The sequence below is a fragment of the Toxotes jaculatrix genome, chromosome 18 (genome assembly GCF_017976425.1).
Source record: "Toxotes jaculatrix isolate fToxJac2 chromosome 18, fToxJac2.pri, whole genome shotgun sequence".
NCBI classification, from domain to species: domain Eukaryota; kingdom Metazoa; phylum Chordata; class Actinopteri; family Toxotidae; genus Toxotes; species Toxotes jaculatrix.
In genome coordinates this window covers 11295271-11320440 of record NC_054411.1, presented here as the reverse complement: position 1 = coordinate 11320440, position 25170 = coordinate 11295271, and the positions used below count along the sequence as shown (strand labels likewise).

At 40.9% G+C, this 25170-nt stretch overlaps 5 protein-coding genes across 5 annotated transcripts; 3 read left to right on the top strand and 2 right to left on the bottom strand.

The window, feature by feature from the left end:
- Positions 1–1559: 1559 nt before the first annotated feature.
- On the bottom strand, positions 1560–2436 carry fahd1 (fumarylacetoacetate hydrolase domain containing 1). Its single transcript, XM_041062891.1, has one exon. The coding sequence runs from the start codon at positions 2331–2333 to the stop codon at positions 1671–1673; it is 663 nt and encodes a 220-aa protein (XP_040918825.1). The 5' UTR covers positions 2334–2436; the 3' UTR covers positions 1560–1670.
- A 244-nt stretch (positions 2437–2680) lies between these two features.
- LOC121198617 (hydroxyacylglutathione hydrolase, mitochondrial-like) lies at positions 2681–6509 on the top strand. Its single transcript, XM_041062883.1, has 9 exons — positions 2681–2824; positions 3259–3443; positions 4232–4296; positions 4512–4629; positions 4716–4824; positions 5026–5129; positions 5329–5430; positions 5556–5635; positions 5739–6509. The coding sequence occupies exons 1-9, from the start codon at positions 2758–2760 to the stop codon at positions 5836–5838; spliced, it is 930 nt and encodes a 309-aa protein (XP_040918817.1). The 5' UTR covers positions 2681–2757; the 3' UTR covers positions 5839–6509.
- Positions 6510–7275: 766 nt separating this feature from the next.
- On the top strand, positions 7276–11308 carry LOC121198620 (hydroxyacylglutathione hydrolase-like protein). The gene is made up of 9 exons (XM_041062887.1): positions 7276–7408; positions 7653–7796; positions 8053–8117; positions 8206–8323; positions 8480–8588; positions 8842–8945; positions 9162–9263; positions 9740–9819; positions 10302–11308. Exons 2-9 carry the CDS (start codon positions 7692–7694, stop codon positions 10450–10452), a joined length of 834 nt encoding a protein of 277 aa, XP_040918821.1. The 5' UTR covers positions 7276–7408; positions 7653–7691; the 3' UTR covers positions 10453–11308.
- A 1-nt stretch (position 11309) lies between these two features.
- On the bottom strand, positions 11310–15173 carry narfl (nuclear prelamin A recognition factor-like). The gene is made up of 11 exons (XM_041062873.1): positions 15055–15173; positions 14456–14551; positions 14211–14354; positions 13982–14111; positions 13712–13846; positions 13345–13463; positions 13060–13189; positions 12904–12976; positions 12668–12805; positions 12175–12332; positions 11310–11939 (listed from the first exon to the last, which is right to left on the bottom strand). The coding sequence occupies exons 1-11, from the start codon at positions 15118–15120 to the stop codon at positions 11698–11700; spliced, it is 1431 nt and encodes a 476-aa protein (XP_040918807.1). The 5' UTR covers positions 15121–15173; the 3' UTR covers positions 11310–11697.
- Positions 15174–16076: 903 nt separating this feature from the next.
- Positions 16077–22821, top strand: e4f1 (E4F transcription factor 1). The gene is made up of 14 exons (XM_041062862.1): positions 16077–16205; positions 16449–16570; positions 16660–16744; positions 17021–17202; positions 17347–17467; positions 17572–17724; positions 17980–18167; positions 18371–18607; positions 18758–18869; positions 18951–19168; positions 19331–19529; positions 19647–19810; positions 21320–21382; positions 21602–22821. The coding sequence occupies exons 1-14, from the start codon at positions 16109–16111 to the stop codon at positions 21974–21976; spliced, it is 2316 nt and encodes a 771-aa protein (XP_040918796.1). The 5' UTR covers positions 16077–16108; the 3' UTR covers positions 21977–22821.
- Positions 22822–25170: the final 2349 nt, after the last annotated feature.

Below are 25170 nucleotides of genomic sequence, written 5' to 3'. Positions count from 1 at the left end.
TTGGCTAAGTCTCCACCTGGCTTGTTTTCATGTCATGAATGACATCATTGTGAGTCCGTGTTAGGTCGGAAGACTGTGCTCTCCCTGTAATCCCCTTTGCCTTGAAAGCGTTAAATGTACCTTCTCAGGCTCCTGCTTGATGACAACACAACGCTTCATGTGGTGAATGCTAAACCAGAGCTGAGCTCGAGCTTTGAAGCCATTGTTAAAACCCTGTGAGGGTGGAATACCTTCAGTCACACAGGGACAATGAATACTATGATTCATATCTCATAAAAGACGACACCTGTGAGCACATGCTATACCATGCACTGCTCTAACCCTGTTCTAATGTGGTGGTGGTGGGTGGGGAGGGGGGCAGGCCACGACTACATTTCCCAGATCTCAAATCTAATTGAATCTGTCATAACTGTTCTAATGATGGACATGTATAACCTGGAGTCCCCTGAGGGTCAGGGTTTTGGTAGTGTGAGTCTTGGAGATAACATGCCCTACAGGTGTGGAAAGATGATGTACACAGACTCGGGTTACAGCAGACTGGCCTGGGACAGGTTGATGGAGGCTCTGATTGATCCTGAAAACAGAGAAGCCTGTGGGAGAATAGTAATTGAACCTGGAACAGATGTTAAACAGGTCAAGAAGAATGTGGTTATGGTGAAGGTACAGAGCCTGAAAGACAAAATTACACTGGACGAACAGAATTAACACAATTCACGTTGCTTTATTAAAGAGTAATAATGGCAAGTGGAATCTGTTTTGGTGTATCAGATTGTTAAAGATGAACCAGATAACATAGCGTATTGTGGAGAATCTAACACGGTTCACTGTGTTCCAGTTATAAAAATATGGTTGTTTGCATGGTGTTTGAGTGTGACCCCATCAAACTTTCCGAGGAAAATACATCTCGGCTAATCCAACAAGCAGCGTAATGTGTTTCAAATTTAAGGGGAACCACAGGGAGCCAGTGCCAAACCGTCAGTCCTCTAAAACTCCCTCACTAACATGACTATATTCATAATTTGAACTCATCTGGGATAAACTCTATTTAACTTGTAAGCTTCTGAAGGACACACCACATAATTTCAGACCCCGCTGATTGTTATTATTAGTATTATTATTATATTGTTCTAATCATGATTATTATATATATATATTTTTTTTTTTTACCTCGAAATTAGTTTTATCATTATACAGTATTTTTGGTATGACTCACCAGTAATACCTTTTACCTTTTTGCATTATAATACAGTTATACTTTATTTTGAATGCAGTATCATTATGTATGATTGCATTTTTTATTTAAGAAAAAAGTTCTGAAAACTTCTTCCATCATTGCCGGTCAAAAGCAAAGACAGTGTCAGCGTGTGATGAATGAGTTTCATATCCCTGAATTGTGAAACATGCAGTAAAACAGATCATCAGCAAGTATACTGATGTTGCTGGCATGAATCAGTGTAACCAAACTATGTGATGTAAACTCAAAACAGCTTTAAATTTATCAGCAATATGGTCTTTGACGGCACCACACTGCCATCTGCTGATCCACACACACACACAGATACTGAAAAGATATTTATTTTAAGAATTAACATTCAAGTTTACAGTAAAATCACTCTCTTGTCATGAGTCTGAGCATTTTTGTTTTTCCTCATCAGGGCTGTCATTTGTTGTCACTGCTGGTCTCTGTCTACTCTGAAGCTCATGGAAACCACACCTTCGATCCCAGCCTGTAGCTCGTCGTGCTCCTGCACGGCGGAGACTCCTTTGGGGGTCCCGGTGAGGATGAGATCCCCCTCCTCCAGGGTGATGAAGTCGCTGATGTAGCTGATGAGATGAGGGATGGAGAAAATCATTTGGGAGGTGCAGCCGCTCTGCCGCAGCTGGTCGTTCACCTTCAGCCACAGTTTGACGTTGCCCGGGTCAGGGATGCGCTCTTTGGGGATGAACTCACTGACCGGGCAGGAGGTGTTGAAAGCTTTGGCCAGGGTCCAGGGCAGACCCTTGGACTTGCACTCGTCCTGGATGTCCCGGGCTGTCATGTCCAAACACAGAGCGTAGCCTGCAACATAATCCATAGCGGCGGACTGAGGGATGGCCGTGCCCCCTTTCCCGATCACCACCCCTAGCTCCACTTCATGGTGCAGGTTGCTGGTGTACAGGGGCACCAGGATCGGGGATCCCTCCCTCACGTATGCAGAAGGAGGCTTCAGAAACAGGACGGGCTCTGTGGGAATGGCATTTTTCAGCTCTTTGGCGTGATCTGCATAGTTTCTCCCAACACAAATAATTTTTCTCCCCCATTCCCAAAACCGAGATATGTTTCGTGCTGTCATTGTGGAGAAATGTGAAGGTTTCAGCCGCTCTGAAGCAGTCAGCACCAGTTCACTTACACTTTGACCGACACTCAAGCTCCTACAAGATTATTAACCTACGGCAAGCGTGAAGGGACATACGCTCAACTCAAAATTCAAAGCACATCTATAAAAATCGATGTTTCTTAGAGGTTGATCGAGACCAACAGGTTAAATAATGTCCTTCACATACACCCTAATCCCTATATATTCGCCGTTAAAATAAAAAAAAAAATGCATGAATAACCAGTTTATTCACGTGTTTAAGTGATTGTTCACGATCTACTCCCCCGGACTTGATTGGTGGAGCCTTGGAGGTTAGAGTTGAAGAGGGGGCGGAGGCGGAACTGAACCAGAACCAAACTTTTCTGGTTTATACGAATGTGATAAGGCTGTGAACGCTGTTATGTTATTCAAGTCACTAGTAGGGAGTGCCTGCACTCTAATAGGAGCTGCAACAGCCTTAAAATTTGGTACGTCCGCACCATATTTCTCCTACAGCATGTTAGCCCGTGTGTATGGATGTTGAGTAGTTACGGGTTGCAAACATGTTTATCTTTTGTTGTGTCTTAAGGAGAGAGCTGTAAGATGATCACAGCTGGCCTGTCTGAGCAAACGTCTCCTGTCTCTTACATCATGTCCTCTGTTACAGTCATGTCAGACCAGTGCTTTGACTGCTAGGTGACAAAATTTAACGTTAACGCAATTTAACAGGTAGCACCGAAGCTAACGTTGTTTATTAGCGTTGACCTAGCCAGTGTTATTTTCGGTGTAAATAATATTTTTTTTTAAAGGGGAAACGACGTTGGTCTAAAAACCATACTGTTTCTTTAAGAATTCAAAGACTTGAGTTAGACTAGCTGAGAGTGTCTTCGTGTCAGTCTGAGTCTGGTGTCCTCACTTGCAGCACCTGTGGAAGTCAAGGCCCAGGCAGCTGCCCTCCTTCACAGCGCAGTGAGGAAGACCTCCCTGGTGGAACAAGCAAACATGAGGGTTGAACTTCTCCCAGCTCTCAGTGACAACTACATGTACCTCCTGATTGATGTGGAATCCAGGGAAGCAGCTATTGTTGATCCAGTGGAGCCAATTAAGGTCAGTTTATCTGTTATATTATAGGTTATTATATTTACTCAAATACTGTACCTATGCAAGGCTTTCATTTCACTCATTGTATTTTATGCCACTTAATAATTCTAGGCTACTACATGTACTTTGTACTCTACAGCATGTCATTAGCAGCCATAGATACTAGATAATTTACAGATTAATATGTTGCAGCTGATCAGTTTATTTGAACTTATATGATGCAAAATGATGGGAAAATGGACAAGACCCTCTATAAAAATGTATGTAGGTTGATATTATGATATAAGCATAGACTGCACTGTAGAAAAAAAAAAATCTGGATAAAATTATCTGACAGAAATGTTTTTGATTATTCCATTAAATGCCTGAAAAGTCAATGTTTACGAACATATTGATGCAAAGATCATTTAAAAAAATATTCTGATCATTCATTTACAACCTTGTCCAAATACACTTCTCCTGGTAAATAAATAAATAAATAACACATATAACTATAAAATGTTGCTAAAAAAATAACGATTCAGTAATATAGTATACATAATATATCACTTTAAGATCATGCTGTGTAATATGTCCTTTTACTTTTGATATCTAAAGTGCATTTTGCTGATAATATTTCTGTACTATAGTACAAATCCTCACATATGAGCAGCTGAAACTAACAATTGTTTGATTTTTTTTTTATTTGATCAGTGACACTTATGAAGATTGGCAATGAATAACTTTCTTAAGCATGATTAACCAACTTAACATTTCAGCACTACTTCAGTTAGATGCATTTGTGCTTTCAACAGGTTGTGGAGGCTGTTAGAAAACATGGCGTAAAACTCACAACAATCCTGACCACTCATCACCACTGGTAGGCTGCATGTTAAGTTATGTTTTATTTTATTTTATTTTATTTTATTTTATTTTATCAATACACAGGTTTATACTGACTACCAAATAGAACAAACACTCACTAACCAGCCAAACATGCCAAAATGTAAAGAAACCATTATACCTGCATGAATCTATGCTTCTGCTGAACCACAAGGCAGTGACACTTATACACTGATCATTTTCTCTTCTTAGGGATCATGCAAGTGGAAATGAGAAGATGGTGAAGCTAATGCCAGGGTTAAAGGTCTATGGAGGAGATGACAGAGTTGATGCTATTACAAAGAAAGTTTCTCATTCCCACAGTTTCAAAGTAAGACCATCAAGTCATGTGTCCTACAATTGAAATACAAGCCCCAACCGATTAATGTTTTTCTCACTGGTGTCATTCTTTCCCAGCTTGGATCACTCAGTGTCAAATGCCTGTTCACACCATGTCACACAACCGGTCACATCTGCTACTACGTGACAAAAGAAAACAGCACTGAGCCACCAGCTGTTTTCACAGGTATGTCTAATCACATTCATCTTTTTAGGTCTGATCAACTGCACAAGTAAACACTGGGTGATATCTGACACACATTGTTCTCTCTGACAAAACCTTTTAATCTCCTAAACCAATCAGTACTGCTGTATCAAGTCATCCCTCTGTCATGTGTGACCTTTAATGTCCTAAGGACACTTCTTTGTTATGTGTTTGTCCATGCAGGAGACACGCTTTTTGTGGCTGGTTGTGGTAAATTCTTCGAGGGTACAGCAGAGCAGATGTACAAAGCCTTGATAGAAATCCTGGGACGGTTGCCTCCTGAAACAGTAAATATATGTCCTCTACCTGTAATGTGGGGGTAAAAGATATTTTTGAAAGTCTAAATGTAACATTGAAGACACAAGTTAGTCTTAAAGTGATTGATTGATTGATTGAATTGGGGTCCTGAAATTCTTATAATGCATACTTAAGCTTTACGACAGACTGATAAACCATGGTTTTTTTGTTTGTTTGTGTGTGTTTAAGCGCGTTTTCTGCGGTCATGAGTACACCGTCAGCAATCTGAAATTTGCACGTCATGTGGAACCAGACAATGAAGTCATTCAGAAGAAGCTAGCATGGGCAAAGGTATTTGCTTTATGTGTCACATACAAGCAATCAGTGCCTTATTTAGATAGTCAACCATCGAAACTGTTTAACAACAAAAAAAAAAACTTTGCGAACTTTGCGTATGTGTATTTGTATTTCTGTAGGAGAAATGTAGCAACGGCGAAGCTACTATTCCGTCCACTTTGGCAGAAGAATTCACGTTTAACCCCTTTATGAGAGTAAAGTATGTACAACTTTATCAAATACTAGTTATTTCAGTTATTTCATTTAGAACTAATTGCACTTAAAGTGCTGCCTTGCTGACTATTTTTTGATGTTTAATTTAGAGAGAAGTCCGTCCAAGATCATGTAAAGCAGACAGACCCAATTGAAACCATGAGAAGTCTCCGGAAAGAAAAAGATGGCTTCCGGGTGCCCAAGGAGTGACACCCCGTTCACTGGTGCTGACTGTTTTTCAACAACTGCTTATAACACTGCAAATTATTATACTAAAAAAATGATCTGCAACTATCTTCAAAGCCATCCGAAATAGGCCTGCTACTTCCACTCTTTGTCAAGTATACAGTCTTTAGCACTACATTTAGCTCAAATATGGCTATAAGTCTTTGTTTTAATTGTATTTAGTTTGTCTGGCTGATGTTTGTCTGACAGTTTTAAGGAATATATGGCCATTAATTGAATGCACTAAATGAGAAATAAGTTTGTTAATCTGTAAATGAGAGTTTTAGAGTGTATTTAGTATTATGTTGTAATATATTGATGTACAAACAACTACTGTTTCATTCGGTGTTTAAATTCGAAACCTTTAACAAGACAGGGAGCCACTTGAGTAACAAATGAGAAAATGTGTAAAATTCCTGTAAATTGATAAAGTAATTTCTTTTCTGTAAAGATTTGCATGAATGTTTTCTTCTGGCCTGGATATGTTAACTCCTGCCATTTTGTTTCATATTTGTTTGAAAGCTGTTTGCTTGGTTGTTTATTATGGATAATTCAGCATAAGGGCTTTTTATTTCTTCCTTCTTTTAAAAGCACCCTGTGAGCACAGCATTATCTACAACATTGGTGTATCAGCATTAAATGTTAGATGGCCTGGATGCTGTTTTGCATGTGAAGTAGAGTCTTACAAAGAATATTGCATGATGTTCTTTGGAAAAAGCAATAAAACGCATTTGTTGTAAGTCAGTGAAAATAAAAGTACTCAAAATGTACTTTAAGCATCAAAAGTAAAAGTACTGATGCTCCAGAATGGCCATGTTGAAAGTGTTGTATTATCATACCTAGGATACTTCAGGCTGAAAGTGGGCCACTTCTGTTCTATTTATGTGAGGTCACCAAACTTCATGCACCAAAAGGAAGAAAAACAGTACAACCTCACCCACACAAATGTAGTCCTGTAGGGCCTTTAACTGCTTTATACACTTAGGTTGTTAAAGCTATATAAGTGCATCATATTTTACATGATGATCACATGTTTTATAAGAGAGCGTTTGATTCCATGAAAGTATTTTACATCCAGATTTAAATTTTCTTTATAATTTTGAAATCACTTTAAAAATAAAATAACATTCAGCCTAGCCTACCAAATACAAAGCATAAACGTTGCACTTTCATAAAGAGCAGATCATTTACATTCATGAAGAACATAAGTGCTAAAATGAAAACATTTTTTTCTTTGCAACATTATTTTATGAATTTAAAACATACAATAATTAAATTGTGTGCATATATAAAATTGTCCTCCATTATAATCCCGTATTGAATATTTTTAAATAGTCAACGTTCAACTTGTATGTTTCCAGCATGAAGCATTTAAATAACTCACCACATTTTCAGGTAGTTGAAAGTTTCCGGCTCGATTAAAATGTCTGGGTTTGGACATGCTGGCTTTATGATGTCGCGATAACTTCCTACTCTGAACGCAGAAATGTAGGATAATAATTCTCAGAGCATCACAAAGTGCAAGCACAACAATCGGAATCTCTCTTGAACTGAGGTAACCGTGTTTTTTTTTCCCTTTTCTTTTCTTGTGTAGATTGTTTGCTTGACCGTTAATGTTAAAGCTGCAGTAAATGTTTGGCTCATGACACGACGCATCGCCAGTGTCAGAGGTAGTTTGAACGCTGCAGCGAACAGTAGCACGCCTTTATTATCAGTGATAATTCAACAGCTTGCATGCAGATGTTAGCCGGATGACTGTCCATACAAATAGTGTTGACTAATTTAACCTCTCCTCAAAGTGTCGCGCACTCCCGTGTGCGTGCCTGTGAAGGGGTGCCATGAAGGTAAAGGTGATCTCCATCCTGGAAGACAACTACATGTACCTGGTGATAGAAGAGCAGAGTAAACAGGCCATAGCTGTGGATCCTGCTGTACCACACCGGGTGAGAGACAGTCGAGAAACCCATAGATATTCGGTTTAACATCACATAAGAATAAGAAAAATAGGAAATCCTCAAAAATGTATGACTAACTGAATAACTGAATCCAAGATGTTTGGCATTTTTTTTGACTTTAATGATTAATAAATAATCAAAATAATGTTTTTTTTTCTGTCAGTTAACTATTTGTTCCAGCTCTAGTGAGATATATACTTAATGGGAAATACTGCTAACAGTTACTTTTTTTTTTTTTGTCCAGTTGCTAGAAATAGTGAAGAGAGAGGGCTTGTCTCTGACAGCTGTTCTTACCACACACCATCACTGGTAAGAGGAGTGTTTGGAGCAAGAAGACCATAACCCACAAATAGATGATTAAAGCAAACATAATAACTTACCAGTTCTCTCTGATCAGGGACCATGCTCGGGGTAATGAGGCTCTGCTGAAGGAGGTGCCCGGGTTGAGGGTGTACGGTGGAGATGATCGGATCGGAGGTCTGACCGATAAAGTCACCGACGCTCAGGAACTCAAGGTGCCCCGGAATTAACAGGAGTAAAATGTCTCTACCTTGATGGACCTGGACAGACGTCCTGATATGATATCAACATGTCAATTATACAAAGACACAGTTTCTCTTGTTGTCTTTTTGCCACGTTGTCTTTTGATATTGTGTTTTCTCCATTTACAGTTTAACTCCATCAATGTGAGGTGCCTGTTTACTCCCTGCCATACCTCTGGTCACATGTGCTACTTTGTTTGGGAGGATGAGTGCACTGACGCCCCTGCTGTGTTCACAGGTCTTTATCTGTAAACATAAAGAGCTGGTGAACCAGTTGAAATCTGAGACGCACATTTCTTCATGCATCATATACCTGTAGAGTACACTCACTGTGTTCTCAGGAAAATATGCTTAATAACTTTATTTTGAGTGGCTAGAGATATGAATCCTTGTTGCCCAGCACATTGTACATTGTTCTTGTTGTGTGGTATGACGTGTACTGACCACTGCCCCCCTGTGACATCTCATCTTTGTCTTTTTTTGGTTGTTAGGGGATACGCTTTTTATCGGTGGATGCGGGAGGTTTCTTGAGGGTACGGCAGAACAGATGTACCACAATCTCACCCAGGTGCTGGGCTCCCTACCTCAAGACACGGTTAGTGGAAGATATTTGTTGTGGTTGTGTGCAGCCCTCACAGGGTTAACTACAGCTAACATGAGGTCAGATAAAAGCTGGCGTAAGACTTGAGTCACAATGATGAATAAATACACAAACAATGAAGGGATTGAGTTCAGCCTGGCTCAAACTCTACTGCTATGTGTGTGAGAAATCAGGAAGCCTGACTTAAAACCATGCTTTGTTTCTCTGCAGAAGGTGTTCTGTGGACACGAGTACACCATTAAGAACCTGAAGTTTGCCATGCTGGTGGAACCGGAGAATGAGAAAGTTAAGGAGATGCTGAGCTGGGCCAGGGTGAGCACTGTAACTAAAACTGCTGCAGTTTCCCCAGTCTGTCTGTGGCTCTCAGCCCCAAGCCCATTGCTTCCTATGGAAGATGTAAATCTTTAAAAACAGGTCAAAGTTTATAGTCTCATAAAAAGAAAAGTTATGTCCTGAAAAATCAGAAAAGGAATAAATAGTTCATTTGTTTGGGACTATTTTTAGTTGTGGATTAATACACATTTTTTATTCTGGTGAGTATTCTAGCAGTATAGATGTGGACTGGCTCACACCGAACAGCAGTGCCCATGTTCACTGAAGTTGGCTCATTGATATGTTTTTAAATGGTGGTCCATTGCACAGTGACTTAAAGCTGTTTCAGGCTTTGGCTACATAGTTGGTGGGACATATACATTGCTGGTTTTCAGTCTTTTCATGGGGTTTACACATGAAGTGCAGATGAGAAATATTTATTTTACCGAATTGCCTGACAGTTTTTGTGTATGCAGGCAAGAGATGATGATGACAAACCCACAGTGCCATCTACCCTAATGGAGGAGTTTGAATACAACCCTTTTCTTCGCCTCTCGTGAGTTTGGATATTTGCATGCATTTATGTATGAAACATAAAAGGTGCCAAGTGAAAACCAGCCTCCCGTTGCCATCTTGGTAGTAACTGGAAATTGACAAATTGAGCAATGTTTTGTTTTGGGGTTTTTTTGTACTTCAGTGTCTGAAATGGCAGGTTGTAGCTTTTATTTCAGAGCTGTTATTTCTGTATTGATCAGCGCTCAAAATTAGTAAGGGCGGGTTAAAGACTGGAAAAAATCTCCCTGCAGCAGTTTATCCATTAAAATAATATGTGTCATTGTCTGTATGCGTGCATCTTGCAGCGTTGTCAGTACAGGACTTATGTAGGTTTCATATGATGGTAAAACATTTCCTGGTGAGCTCATGTTTCAGGATCTATCAGTCACAGTTGTTTGTTGAATTAGCAAGTTTCTCGCTACAATTTTGTGTTATATTGTTTCAGTTGTTAGCCTTTCTTATCCTTTCTTTTTTTTACTGTAGGGAAGAAGGAGTGCAAAAGTTCACAGGGAAGACTGACCCCATAGAGGTGCTGAGGGTCCTGCGAAAGGAGAAGGACAAATTTAAAAAGCCCAAGGAGAGGCTTCCTCCCCATGCCATGTTGGCTTTGGAGTGGGGGCTTCTCAGACCCTGAGATCCAGTTTTCAGGGCTCTGAACATGTGATATACTCACCTATCAAGGAGAAATATTCTGAACGACTGAATGCAGGAAGACACAAGACTGTAGACTGTGGTGTTGTTGCTTTTACCTTGAATTTAAGCAATTTATACTGCTGGGTGCCAGGGTGGCCCTCAAGGGGCATGTGTGTAGTTTAAGTTATAAAACCGTGTGTGCACAAAAAGGCCAGTGTAAAGCTGCTTCCATTAAATATTCCTACAAACTAAATTAACTTGAAGGCTGGTCTCTCAGTCTCTTATGCACAAACTGTAATATCTGCTAATACAAGTTTTCATTGGAAAACGGATTAAATTTTAATGTGTTTTATGTATTTATTGTTTTAAATAACCTTTTAGCTTGTTTGTAAAAATCAGCTTAGTTTTAATGTTTCATATTTTTATTTCCTTGCTGGTTACCTTGCCACTGCTTTCTCAATTAGCAATCAACTAATTTCAGTATGCACATACTGTTTATATTTTCCAGCTGCTCTTTTGCTTACTTTTGCAGTTAAAGAGTAAAGGGTGACTAAAATGTGTGTCTCATTGAAAGGTAGAAGATTAACTTACTATCAAATACATTAAATTCAATTCAGTATTTAGGACAGGTATCTGATATGTTGTAAACAGCACCACAAAGGTAGAGAAAGATGTAGTGTACATCACTATGAATGTAAATTGCTGCTTTTCAACCCAGAGTTTACATCCTCACTTTGTGAGAGCTTGTAACTGTACATCAGAGTCAAGATTATTCAATAAAGCGTATCAGTCTGAATCTATTTTCTGTTGGACATAGTCTTAACATTTTAAAAAAATTACAAAACAAATGGCTACAATTAAATAATGTGTTTATTTTTCAAAAAGTATATATATGTATAATCATTAGGTTAAATAAACAAGGAATGATTATATTTTCCTTTGTATTAATTCACATTTTCAAAGTGTAACAGGTGCCACACAAATGAATTATTTACTATTTATACATTTCAAAAGGACAATCAGTAGCGTAAGGGAAAATGATCAGACCATACACATAATTTGGCTTTGCTCAGGCACTGCCCAGGTCTTCCACCTTGCCAGGCCCACAGCTTTTGGACAAGGAGAAAAGTGGTTTAAAAGGTTGCTGGCATACATCAAAAAAATGCTTATGTTGGCCACATAACCCCGCCCTTCTCTCACAGGACAGACAAAAACTGTCATATTTGAATGGTTCTGTAGTCATTCATCACCACTTCATAGTGAGTCCATTGGTCATCTTCTCCACGGTGTGGTACTGTGTGTGCAGCAGCTCTTTGGCTCTCTCCTCCCCAACACTGTGGAGCCAGGACTGATACAGCTCAGCCACATGAATGTCATCTTCTGGCAACAGGGGGCGCTGTGCCTTGTACAGATCCTCAACCTTCTGAAGAAGCTCCTTTTGGTTCTGACCAGGTAAGGCCTTCACCTGTCCACCGCCGTTTAGACAACCTGTATGTTAACAAGAAGTTAGGAGAAACACGCTGGGTTTTAATTTCCTTGTAAACACCAGTCACTACTGTGCTTGTTGTGCTTTTTAGAGATATGTGACAAGTTCTAAACAATGTCACTCTCTGGTATGACAAACATATGCTATACCAGAAAAAGTACACACATAAATAAACAGAACAGATTATAGATCTAATTAGATTTTGGGAAATTCTAACTTGCGCATTTTTCTCCTTACCTGATGGACAGGCCATAACTTCCACAAAGTGGTACGGAGACTTCCCCCTCTTGAGTTTCTGCACCAGGTTTTGGATGTTGCGGAAGCCGTACGTGGAAGCAAAGCTCAACAGGACTACTCCATCCCTCTCAAGAGTCACTTCTTGGAAGTCCTTATTCCTGTAGCAGAGGGGTTAAGTTGGGAAATTCAACAATCTTGCTACACACAAGGCAGAAGGTAAGTAAGCTGGTGCAAATAACCATTTTATTTACACAAACAGCACCTGTTAGATTCTAAAACAATGAGTTAGATACTGGTTGTATGACATTATAATTTGGCATGACTTGTGAAAAGCTATTCTGAGATCATAAAACCTGTTTGAATGTATATAACAATAATTGGAATTAGATTCACACTGAATTCTGGTTTAACTGATCCAGGAACAATAATTAACCTGAAAAACTAATTTACCATAAACTTCTCAAGCTTTTTAAAGCTTCTGAGACATACTCACCTGAGGGTCTTGTAGGTGAGTTCTTTCACTTCTTCTCCAAACAGTTGCTTGGCAGCAAAGGTGAAGACATGATGGAGGTAACCCCCTGAACCACTCCCACCATGGCTCAGGAACTCATCCCCACAAACACTGCTGAACCTAAGTTAAGAATAAAATGCAGCATATGCGTTGGAAATGTATGGCTTGTTTTAAAAGAGGTGATGAGCTAAGGAAAGGCAAAATACCACAGAACATACATTGTATCTAGGACTGCAGGCTCCAAATCACTGAGGGACACATTTTCCTCCTCCAGCATTTTCTGAACTTCTCCTGTATGAGACAGTGAAAAGTATAAAAAACAAGACACTCCACATTCGTCCACATTGACAGCATTGTAAGAGTTGTTACTATACCAGAGGTGATGACACAGTCCACTTCTCTGGTCTCAGCTTTGTTCAGGTAGAAGTCTGACCTTGAGGCTTCAAGTTTCTTGTCAAAGCAGGGCATTACTGCCACATGGTAGATCTGCTGTGGACTCAGGCCCTAACAGCACACACAATACACACCTCAATGGTAACTTATTATTCTCTCCTGTTTGATAAAAATACATCTACATACATTCATTGAAGTCAACCACCAGAACTAGATACACCAGGAGTTAACCCTCACCATTTGCTTAGACACCAAAAACTACCTACCTGTTGTTCAGCAAAGTAGCTTTTAACTAGTGAACCCATCATTTGCTGGGGGGAGCGAGTGGTGCTAATGTATGGAAGAATAAACTCCCCATGGGTCTTCTCTGCATAGCAGATCCAACCTGAATAAAACACACACACAATGGAACCTGGTCTTGGTGCTGGCCTTTGGACAAACAAGTCACACTAGTTTTTGTCTTTTACTAAGCATGTCAGTGAGTTAAGTGGTTCACTGTCGATATGAATAAGATTCTTCCCTCAATATAGCTGCATACAAATTAAGTTAATAAAGTTTTATTCTACTTATATGGCTTTGACTGACCTTGTATACCGCTTCAACATTACACATTCAAGGTTTTTAGTGAAGTACCTGGACAGGCAGATGTCAGCATGGGCAGGGCCTTGTTGTCCTGCTCCTTCCTCTGGAACCGTTCCACAAACTCTCTCTGGCTCTCCAGGAGGCTGAAGGTCCGACTAAAGCTAGTGTCAAACACATGATGAACCCCTGCAATAATAATAAAGAGTTAAAAAAAAAAAATTTTCAGGGGTGACTATCTATCTAAATCAACCCATCTCATTTTCTGTTTTACTTTTGATTGTATAACTTAGAAAGAACAGATACAGTAATATATGCCCTCACCAATGCCTTTGAAGAAAGAAGTAAGTCTCCTGCCTGCCTCACCACTGCTGAGGTTATAATGTGCTGCGAGGGAGGCTCTGGACTGCGGTGACACTGACACCACCACAACCTTCTTCTCAGCTGCATTGGCCTGAGACACAAAATGTTCACTCTTGTATTATGAGGGCTGCAAACGCAATCTTGACAAGACACATAATGCACAAGGATTCAAATATGTGTCCATCTATACCTTGTTGCTGTGCAGCACTTTAAAGAGTTCCTCGTGGCTCTGCTGCGTGATGAGGACGCTCTCAGCTGAGGTGATGCAGCCACTGCAGGCCAAACAGTCGTTCAGTGTGATCTTTGCTTTCTCCAGCTTCTTCTTCCCACCATCCTAAATACACAAAGCTAATTAATTCAAAATAAATGGAGGTGCAATGCTTCAATTTTAATGGTTCACACTCACACAAGTTTTGTTTAATCCTCGATACCCACCTGATTGATTTGGACGTAACTTCCGTCATCTTCTATTTGAATTTTAGCCACAGATTTTCCTTGTTTCTTCTCTACTTTGACAGGTTTGACACACTCCTGAAAAACAGAGACGCGCAAACCAAACTTATGAACACATGAGTATCATCTTTATCAAACTGGCAAAAATACCTGGTTTACCGTTACATTCAGTAATTCAAGGTTCAGTATCGTATTGTCTATTAAGATGAAGTATAACTCATCTATAACCACTAAGACCAAGTTATTACCAACCACAGGTTACATCATGGCTAACATTACCAGCAAGCTAACTGCTTACTTTAAATGTTTGAACGTTCTCGGGTTTTACACCTTGTCAGTAGTCAGTATCACCTTACCAGTAACAATTAAACCAAGTAGTTAAAACCGCATTAAAATAAGCTCCAGTCAGTGATGAGGGTTTTAACGTTGCGGCACTGACAAGAACAGCTAACAGCTAGTGAACATGCTAGCTACTATTTACGTTTGTCCGCAACTGGCTGCTTTTATATGCAAAGTGAATCAGTGGCGTAACCAAAAGGAATAGGTATAACGTTATAACATGTTACAACACATTTCACTACCTGAGAGGGGGTGATAAAATCATCCAGATCTGTCAGCTGCAGCACACCGCTGAAGTGCGAAGCCATAGCTGCTGCCGTAAAGTGTGTGTTGTTTACTTTTGTGTCGTGAATAGCTAGCCTTGATCCAAGTCCAGATGTTTTTGTGCTTCTGTCTTCTCTTACTGTGTGGACTTAATTATCTTGTCTTTGTGTGTCTTACATGCTTTGCACGAATTATAATCCTATAAATCTATGATCTTACAATCTTAAAATGCTGAGTCATGTTCACTTAACATAAAGGAGAAGGGACCGTCAGGCACTGGGGAAGAAGTCAAGACAGGTCTGATATAGACAGGAATTCTAGATATAACATTTTTAATGAAAACAACTCATATTCACAGCCGCACCTCATTACACAGTCACTACGCTGACCAAACACACTACTTTATCTTTTTATCTGTAACATTATGTGTAACTCAATAAGTCTGCATGTTGTATATTTTGAGTGCCTGTATCTTCTTCTCTACTGCTGTAACGAATTTAATTTCCCCATTGTGGGACTAATAAAGGTGTATCTTATCGTATCTTATCTTGAATAATAAATAATCTTGTGGAGCATCCAGACTGGAATCCTTCAGCAAATTCCTACTGGAGTGTGTTTTTCAGTCTAAAAAAATCTGAATAAGACATAAGTGAACCATTGCAGTTTTGTATTAATAATAAAAGCAAGCAGTGATGTTATTGAACAAAATGTCTGTCATCCCAGTTATAATATCTACAAGGTAACAATGTTTATAAATTCAAGAAGCATTTGCACATAGAAGTTGGACAAATTTAATGGCATTGCGGTTACAAAGTAAAATAAAAATCAATGCCTGCTGGCTTAGAAAATATATATTTGGGTATAAAATTCCAAATTGAATTCGATTGTTGACTATTTTCGTGGTTTCTCTTTTCTGTCGGGCAAAAGACACACACGGGCGCTCTTTTTGTTGTTATGACTACGGGGTCGTAAATCCGCCATGTTTTCCCTCCGTGTAGCAGCGTTGCGACAGGGACGGAGAATTCGAACGACATGAATGTAGAAAATAATCATACGGCAGAAACAGAGAAGGGGCAAACGAAGAACGGCACCGAGACAATCACCATTCAGACTACGCTGGGAGACGAAGGTGAGTCCCGTAAAGCAACTCCGAAATATTAATCAGTTGCAGCGTTTGGGCCTTGCTAACTTCTTCCATCGTGAAATGTTGCTAGCAGCTAGCTAACATTAGCAACATTAGCTGGTCAGTTTCCTCGCTGTAGCGTCAGAAGTTCAGCAAGTCATCGGTATTTACAGAAGTTTGTACTAGCTAGCTGGTAGCTCGCAGCACAAATACTGTAGGGATTATCTCATTTTGTCTGTGTGCCGTCAGATGAGGATGTGCACAAGTGTGGACGTTGTCAGTCCGAGTTTTCCACGCTGGAAGCTTTCATTCAGCACAAGCTGCATCAGAGCTGCAAACGAGAGGCGAGCAGCCGGTGTGTCGACCAAGAGGTATGAGCTATGATGTGTTGGTTTATACGGTCCAGCAAACACTGTAAACAGCAAAGGCGGAACAAATGTTGATCTCTGCATTTTGCTAGGATACCGCAGCCAATGGAAGTTCGTCTTCAGAGGTGAAAACAGCTGAAGGTGCATCCTCAGAGGAACCAGAGAAGACCAGTAATGGTGCGTCAACATATGGACTGCAGCTAAGAATGTATTATATTCACTAATTTGGAAGTTTATTAGGAGCACCTAGTTAAAACTAATGCAGTCTAATACAGCAGTTCTGCAATAAGTCGTCCCTTCATGAAGATTTCAGTGTACAGCTTTTGTGAAAACTGTGTTAAAGCGTTGTTTATTCAAATGTATGATCATTTTGTGTAGTTGATGAGTGTTTCAGTTATTTTCTATGATTTTGTCCATCTCATTGAACTGTTATTTTGTGTGGTTTTCACACAGATGAAAGCAGTGGTCTGTTGGGTCGAGGCCGCAGGAAGAAAATCTCTTCAGTTAAAGTCACTGACCAGTCAGATGGGACCGAAAGATCCACATCTGACAGTGCTGACAGTGACAAGCCTCTTTACAAAGTCAACCAAGAGGGCCGTTACATTTGCCAACTTTGTGAAAAGACATTTAAAACAGTGAGTTTTTCTTTATAAAATGTTGTATTTTCTTACCTACATACATACATGAGGTGAGTAATTGGCCTGATGGCAGGCAGGGTATTCATTACACCTGATGTTCCCAGTTTGGACTCTTGAATACACTCTATTTTCCCCCAACAGACCAACATCTTGAGAACTCACATGAAAACTCACAGTGACCAGAAGAACTTCTCATGTGACCTGTGTGGGACCTCCTTTCGTACTAAAGGCTCCCTGATTCGCCACAACCGTCGTCACACCGGTACAGAGAGGAAACTTAAGGACTGTTTTTTATCTTGAATTGATATCCTCTGATGATTATCATTGACCGAATGATAACGCTGCTTTTTTGCTGTTCTCTTGCAGATGAGCGGCCGTATCGCTGTACCCTCTGTGGCCAGTCCTTCAGAGAGTCAGGTGCCCTCACCAGACACCTTAAAGCCCTCACACCTTGCACAGAAAAGATCCGCTTCGTTCAGTACAAGGAGATACTTGTCAGCAAAGATGGAGTTCAAAAAGGTCAGATTTCTGGTACAGGAGCTGTGATCTGAAGAGAGTAGCTTGATGGTCTTGCACAGTCTGTTCTATCAACGCAAACAAGCTGAAGCTATTGATGGAATACTTGTTCTTACCTGTTTTATACTCATTAATCAGGCTTTACTCAGATTTAATTTTCACAGTGATAAGTCCTTTATGTAGTGCTGCGTTTAAACAGAGATTCACAATAGGTCCACAGTTCTCTGAGTCACTGACAGGTCTCTGTGTATTGTGAAGGTATTGAAACTGAACATGCTACGGTGGCTGGCCAGCAAGAGGTGGTGGTTGTGGAGCAGCAACCAGAGGAGCAGGAGATAGTCGAGGCTCAGACTGCTGTTGTCAGTGTGGTAGAGGCTGGTTCCCAAGAGGTCCTCCATCAGGTCCACTTCACAATGGAGGTGGATGGAACAACGCAGGAGCAACAGGTGAGAGGAGAAAGGGTACATATTTAGCTAAAAGTCCTGTACGGGCTGTCACCAATCAAAATACACAAGTACTCTCCCCTGAAAGTGCTTTTGCTCTGTTTTTTCAGTGATAAAGAAAATATGGAGCCATTTGGTATGACGTGATTTTGCCATTAACTATTATTCAACCTGTTCTCCTTATCTGCTGCTCACCCCCTGTTCAGGTGGTGGTCGAGCAGTCTCAGGCAGAAGCCCTGGCTGCAGCTGCGGCAGCGGGTGACAACCTCATCTGCCAGGCCATCATCAACTCTGGAATTGCACTGGGGACAGAGGAAACGGTGGTTGAGGAGACCTCACAGGCAACTGAGGAGATAAATAAAGTGGTTTCTGACTGTCCTGATGTTGATGAGAATATCACTGAGATCCAGATTAAAGAAGAGTTTGTGGAGATGGAGACAGAGGTAGGTGTGCATGAAACTGGGATTGACCAGCACAATTTCAGCAATTAGGGATGAACGATTAATTAATACTCCCAGTCGTAATCTAGTGTCGCAGATTATTTGCTGAAGATTGACTTTCATGTAACCTTCACTCTTCTCTTTCTTTTGCAGGAAACAGAGGATGGAGATGATCAGACATCCTCAAAATTGCACACATGTCCACACTGTAATCGCTCCTTCAAGGGACTGAACTACTTCCGCTTTCATGTCAAGGGCCATTTGGGTAAGTGATCAAAAGAAAGCAGTTGATGGGACACACATGACTTTTTGTTGGTCCAAAGATAAATATTATCTCTTTTTACAGGTTACAAGCCTTTTAAGTGCACACTCTGCCAAAAGGAGTTTCTGACTGGTTACCTGCTGAAGAAACACATGGAAGTTCACGTCAGTGAGAGGAGATATAAGTGTGGTGAGTGTGGCAAGCTGTACAAAACCGTAGGGCACGTACGTGAGCACATGAGGGCCCACTCAGATGAAAGACCCTACCACTGTGCCAGATGCAACAAAGGATACAAGACCAAGGTGATTTGTGTGGAATTTACCAGTGCTATTTGTAAATGTTAATGCTTGTGTTGGATTGAATTTTCTGCTTTAATTTCATTATTTAGTTTTCCCTCTATAATATTTATTTCAGAGACATAAAAGGCATATAATCTCTAATATACCTCTTATTTTTTTGCTCAGAATGCCTTGCAGGTGCATCAGCGGACTCATGGTGATGAGAAACCCTATGTGTGTCACTTCTGCTTGAGAGGCTTCAGGGAGAAAGGTTCTCTGGTGCGACATATCCGCCATCACACCGGAGAGAAGCCTTTTAAATGCTCGAAGTGCGGACGCGGCTTCGCTGAGCACGGGACCCTCAATCGACATATGCGTGCTAAAGGTCAGTGTGACCGACAGAAATCAAAGCAAAATCACAACAAATTGACCTTTGCGTTGTCAGTATTACTAGCAAGTGATAATAACAGGTCTTATAGCAAAAGCTTTTTTTCCCCACCAGGAGGCTGCCATAAGGAAGATTCCAGTGAGCAGCAGGGTGAGGTAACAGAGGAGCAGACGTCAGTGGACAGCCTCGCCACCGCAGCCATCATCTCAGAGGAACCTCATGCTGTCCTGGTGGAGTTCTCCTCTGTGGTAGCAGACACGCAGGAGTATATCATCAAGGTGAGAGCCACAGGGATTAGAGCAAACAGAACATGTAGTTTATTTTCTTGCAACACAACTTTTGGGTGAGGGGAAAAAAACAATACTGAGCAAACTGCTGATGGCCTGTAGTCAGTGAGTTCAAACTCTGAAGCATGTTTTACATCTGTCCACACCCCAATCAGTGGTACAGCAGGAGATATTTTTTGACCAGTCAACAGCAGAATACGTGCTGTTACATCAGTGATTGGAGTGCACACCGATTTCACGCTTCACATAGTGCAAAATGATCACATCCGCGGGGAATCGATTGGGTTACTGATTAGAACCAATCGCTCAGCTCTTTCCTTTGTCAAGTGCTGGGAACTCTAGTTTTAGGACCGTCAAAAAGGGTAAGATTTGATTGCTGGTAGTTTAAGTTGCAATTGACATTTAATTTGTTTACACAGCAGATTGGAATGCAAATATTGACTTCAGTGGGATTTTTGGACAAGCAACTGGCAGGGGAGATTGTCGGATAGCAGCTTGAAAATAATTTATTTGCGTGGTGAAAATACAGTTTTGGAGGCAGGAGGAGCTAGTAGTCATAACTGCTGCTGACTAATGTGAAGAAACTGCAGCCATTTTTGTAAACACATCTGACTTTGATATTTCCAAATTATGATCTGCAGCTTAGTCCTGTTGGAGAAACAAACTTTAAAGACACAAATGAAATACTCGGCACTTTCTTTTTGTTTTTTTTAATTGAAGTCATATTTAAGTATTTGCTCGCTGTCATGGAAAGTTAAGTGAATAATGACCTCAGAAGAAGAGTTGCACAGCCCAACAAGCCTGGAAAGGCCCAGGAAAGATTACACTACTTTTAAACCGTTGGATTAACAAGGCTGCTGTAGGCAGCAACTAAGTTTTCAGGCGTTTCTCGTTCTTGAAAGCAGTTAGTCTGCAGTAAAAACCGTTGATACAATAGAGCTTTCATAAAAAGAAAACACCTCTGCCTTTGAAGACAAATGGTCCAAAATACTATCTCATCAGTGTGTAGGTCTTGTACTTGCCTCCATGAAACAATGGGTTGGAGGTTATTGATCCTAGAAGAGGCTCAACCAATTAGTAACTCCAGAGCTTCTCACATCAAATTTTGTCATAACTGACTGACTACAAGTAAGGTCACGTTCATTTATAAAGCACATTTAAAACAACGACAGACTACCAAGGTGCTATACAATAAAAGAACATAACAAACAAACAAACAAACAAATAAATAAATAAAGCATATTGTGACAAGAGCCAAAAATAAAATCTAAAGGACACTCAAAAGCCTGGGAGGATATGTGGGTCTTCAGTTTAGCCCTAAATGTGCCTATGGAGGGAGAAGAGTGAATTGTAAATGGTAAACTTGTTCTACAGCTTTGGGGTGGATGCAGTGATCACAAGATCACTCTGACCCCTTAACCTCAACCAAGGGTCAATGTCGGGTCCAATATATTGCTAGTTTTTGTCATTCGTTTGATCTGCTCCTCTAATGTTCTCCAGACTCAAACAGAAGAGGAAGTGCAGGAAGAAGAGGTTACAGTCATTCAAGACAGCCAAAATGAGGTCAGTACACAGACACACACACCATAAATCAGAACATCTGTATGATCTACAGAATCTCAGTGTTTTCTAAAGTTCAGTTTAATGAACATATAAAATTTCTGATTTCTGAACTTATAGACTAAAGGCTCTAAAAGAGATTACTTATAACTGTTTGTTGGATTTGTGTTACCTTATAAGTAACCGTAGTACTACTGCTTATATCAAAACTCTCCGTGCCAGATGGGAAACCACATCATGAAAGTGGTGCAGCGAATTGTTAGCCAGTCACATGGCGCCGGCGGCACGGGCAGCCACCAGATCATTGTGCGGAATGTGGCGGTGAACGAGGAGGGCCCGTCCATCTCCGACTGCGGTGACACCATCACCATCGCCACGCCCGAGAGCCTGACGGAGCAGGTGGCCATGACGCTGGCCTCCGCCATCAGTGATGGCACGCTGCTGGCCACGGCGGGCACCGTGGAGACGGCAGACGGAACAGTTACCATGGTTACCACAGAGGAAGCAGTGGAAGAGGGAGTGCAGATGGTGCAGCAGCAGGAGGAATATGTCATCACCTCCCCAGAGGAGGTGGAGATTCAGACTGTCATTGTATGATTGAAGAGAACACTAACGATGGACCGTAACGGATTTGGCTCGACTGTACCTGTGTAGCCGAGAACTGTAGAGTTTGTATGAGCTTCATGTCATATTCAATTACAAAACAAAGGCCAAAGTGTTTATAATGTTTGTACTTACAGGAATAGAAAAACCTAATACGAAGTGTGCGCAAGGACTAGTTCAGAATCAGAATCAAAATCAAAAAAACTTTATTAATCCCCGTAAGGAAATTCTTTAAGTTCTGTCGTGTTTGATTGGTTTACTGGAATGAAGCACTGCATTGGGTATGCTCGCTAATTTTTGAACTCTTAGCTGCATACAGCATAAAAGAATGACTAGATTTATTTTGTGGGGTTTTCATTCTGAAATCTTGAACAGTGTCAGGTTTTTGGTTTTTATTTTAGGTGGTGCAAACTGAACACATCTTTGCCTTTGGCTCTTTTGTTTGCGGCATTTGAAAAATGAAATTCCATTTTCTTTTACTACCTCAGGGACTGAACTTCTCTGTCGCTACGATGGATTGCTGTCCATTGGATTCCAGAGAGGCCATGTATGAGTTCAGTGTAGATCAGAAGGAAAAAAGCGACTGGAGGGAGGTGTTTACTGGACTTAAGAGTCGTGCTCCAGTAAGACTCACATCAGACTCGCGGGTAGACGAACGTACCCCGGATAGCTTTTGGTTATCTGGCTTCACTCAGCCTAACATTGGGCATTCTAGATAACCTTTATTACGACGCTGGTCATCAGCTGGTTCAGTCAATCCTGGGTCTGCAAGCCTTTTAGTTTGCTGTGCAAAAAAAAAAAAAGTCATACAGCCAGATGTGTGTTTTTGCTTGGTATGGCACAAGAGAATTCAGTATGGCAGTGATGGCACGGAAGTGGCTGCATTAGAGAACAGCAGCAATGGTTACATGTGGGTTGGTGCTAAAATCTCTTAAGTTTACTTGTTTTAGCAGTCGAGGGCTAAGGGCGCCCGGCTTTTTCCCAACCGTCTCCGCCTTTTTAACATCCTATTGGCAACGGCAGCACGGTGGAGGAAAGTGGACGCTCTAAAAGGCTAGCTAGCTTTTCTTTAAAAAACAAAAGACAAAAAAAAACCCCAAACAGTGTGTACACGTCTTCATCTGGTGGCCTCGTCTGTAACTCTCTCTCCTCTGTTTTACAAGTTGTAGAGGGGGAAATATGACTTGATCCAAAAAAAAATCAGCAGTTTTTTTTTTTTGTTTTTTGCTTTAATCCCCCGTTTAATCTTTAATCTTAAAATGGCATCATTTCATTGCAGGTTTCGCTTCTGCTCTCTGATGTCCGGGTCAGCAACAGTCCTGAACTCTACTTCTCCTCTGTGAAATGTGGTGCCCCTTAAAGACAGACCTATCTGAAACTGTGGGTGTGCTCCTACCTGTCTGAGGCTGTTCAGGGGACACTATAAATTTCCCATGATACAGTGTTGCATTTCTGAGCAGGTCAATCATAATGCATCTTTAAGCATGACAGATACACCAACATGTGTGAAAATGTGGTTAGTTTACTCAAACAGAGTTTGCATCAAATAAATGCTATTTTCTTAACAGTTGACTTACGGTTATGTTTGTTGATACCTTGTTTGTTTAAGTGATGACTTACCCTTCAGATTATTATTGTCATTATTTAGTGCACTAGTTTTCATATTTACTTTTTTTTTTTGGCAAAGTCCTTCTTGTCTTTGAAATGATTTTGACCATGAGAACACTTCATGTGCTGAACACCAACCGAATTCAGTTTTTCACTGTGGGAACATCCAGCACTATATGTTAAACCTACACACCAGTACGTTTAATACTAAGGGGTTATACACTCATGAAAATAACAATACAACAGGGCAAAGAATGGCTTAGCATCATTATGACACCTTCCTTTTCACTACCCTTTTTTTCTTTTCATTAACCTGCCATTACCTTAATTCATTACTTTTGTAAAAACCAGTGAGCTCCCTAATGCATAGATGCATAGATAGATGCACAGATACTTTGTCAAATGTAAAATTCGTTTTCTGAAGACACTGATGATGAAGGAAGTGCGTGACTGATCTCACTCTTTCTTTAAACAGACTTCAACCAACTGAAGCAACTTTGCTCGGCTTTGTCGAGCCTGAAACCCGCTTGTAGTTGCTCACAGCTTGAATTCTGGACAATTGAGCTTTCATAGTTGTGTTTCCCTGAAGTCCCCACAACTTCAGTGAAAAATGCTTGAATATTAGCCTATTTCTCTCCTGCGTTGCTATGCTGAGATTGTACTGTATTTGTTAATGATTTTTGTCATTATGTGTTGCTGTCTTTTTGCATTTCATCTTTGTTTTTAGAAGTGTGCGTCTGCAGAGTGAATGTCATCTTCCACCTCAACGTGGGAATACCGCTCACTTTGAAAGCACACACACCTGTCAGGTAAAACACAGCATCCACTACTCTAGCTCCCTCTGGGACTCATACTCCACTAGGTTTGTACTGAGTACAACAGAGAAACCAAGTCATGCTGATAACCTTGCATTAGTATTTGCATTCCTATGCTAAATTCACCATAGATGACTGGCTTGGCTGAAACACTGCTTGTACTTGGTGTGTGTAACCTTGAGCATATCTGCAGGCTACATCTCTGTAACTGGTGCTCCAGTACTGAGGTTAACGCAGACTCTATAATCAGAGAAGTGTCCCTGGCTGGTACAACACACAGTTTCTGGGTCACTCCTCAGCCCTCTGAGAGGGCCCCATCCACATAAGCAACAGAGGGAGAAAGAGCGAGAGGGTGGGAGAGAGAGAGAGGGAAAGGTATTTATAGAAAATGGGGCTTCGCAGTACCTTTTCTTGCAAAGAACCATTTCAGGACCAAGTGAGCGTGTCCCAGTTTTCTGATCATTGCTCAGCCATAGGGTTTGGACTGAGGCTGAGGCTGAGGCTGGACCGCTTCATCCAGGATGGAGAGCCTGACTTTCAGACGCTCTCCCCTCTCCTCCTGCCTCCCTCTCCTCAGCTACAGATTGCTGGGTCTCTGATTGAGAACAGGGGGAGGCATTGGCCTATATAACTTACAGATGTGACCTTTTAGGTACATTTGATTTGCCTAGCTGGGTAGAGGCTTTTGGAGGCAGTGAGCTCAGGTGAGGAGCAGCACAAGGGTGTCCGAGGGCACCCCTTGGCTGCATCAACCCCCAGGCCGGG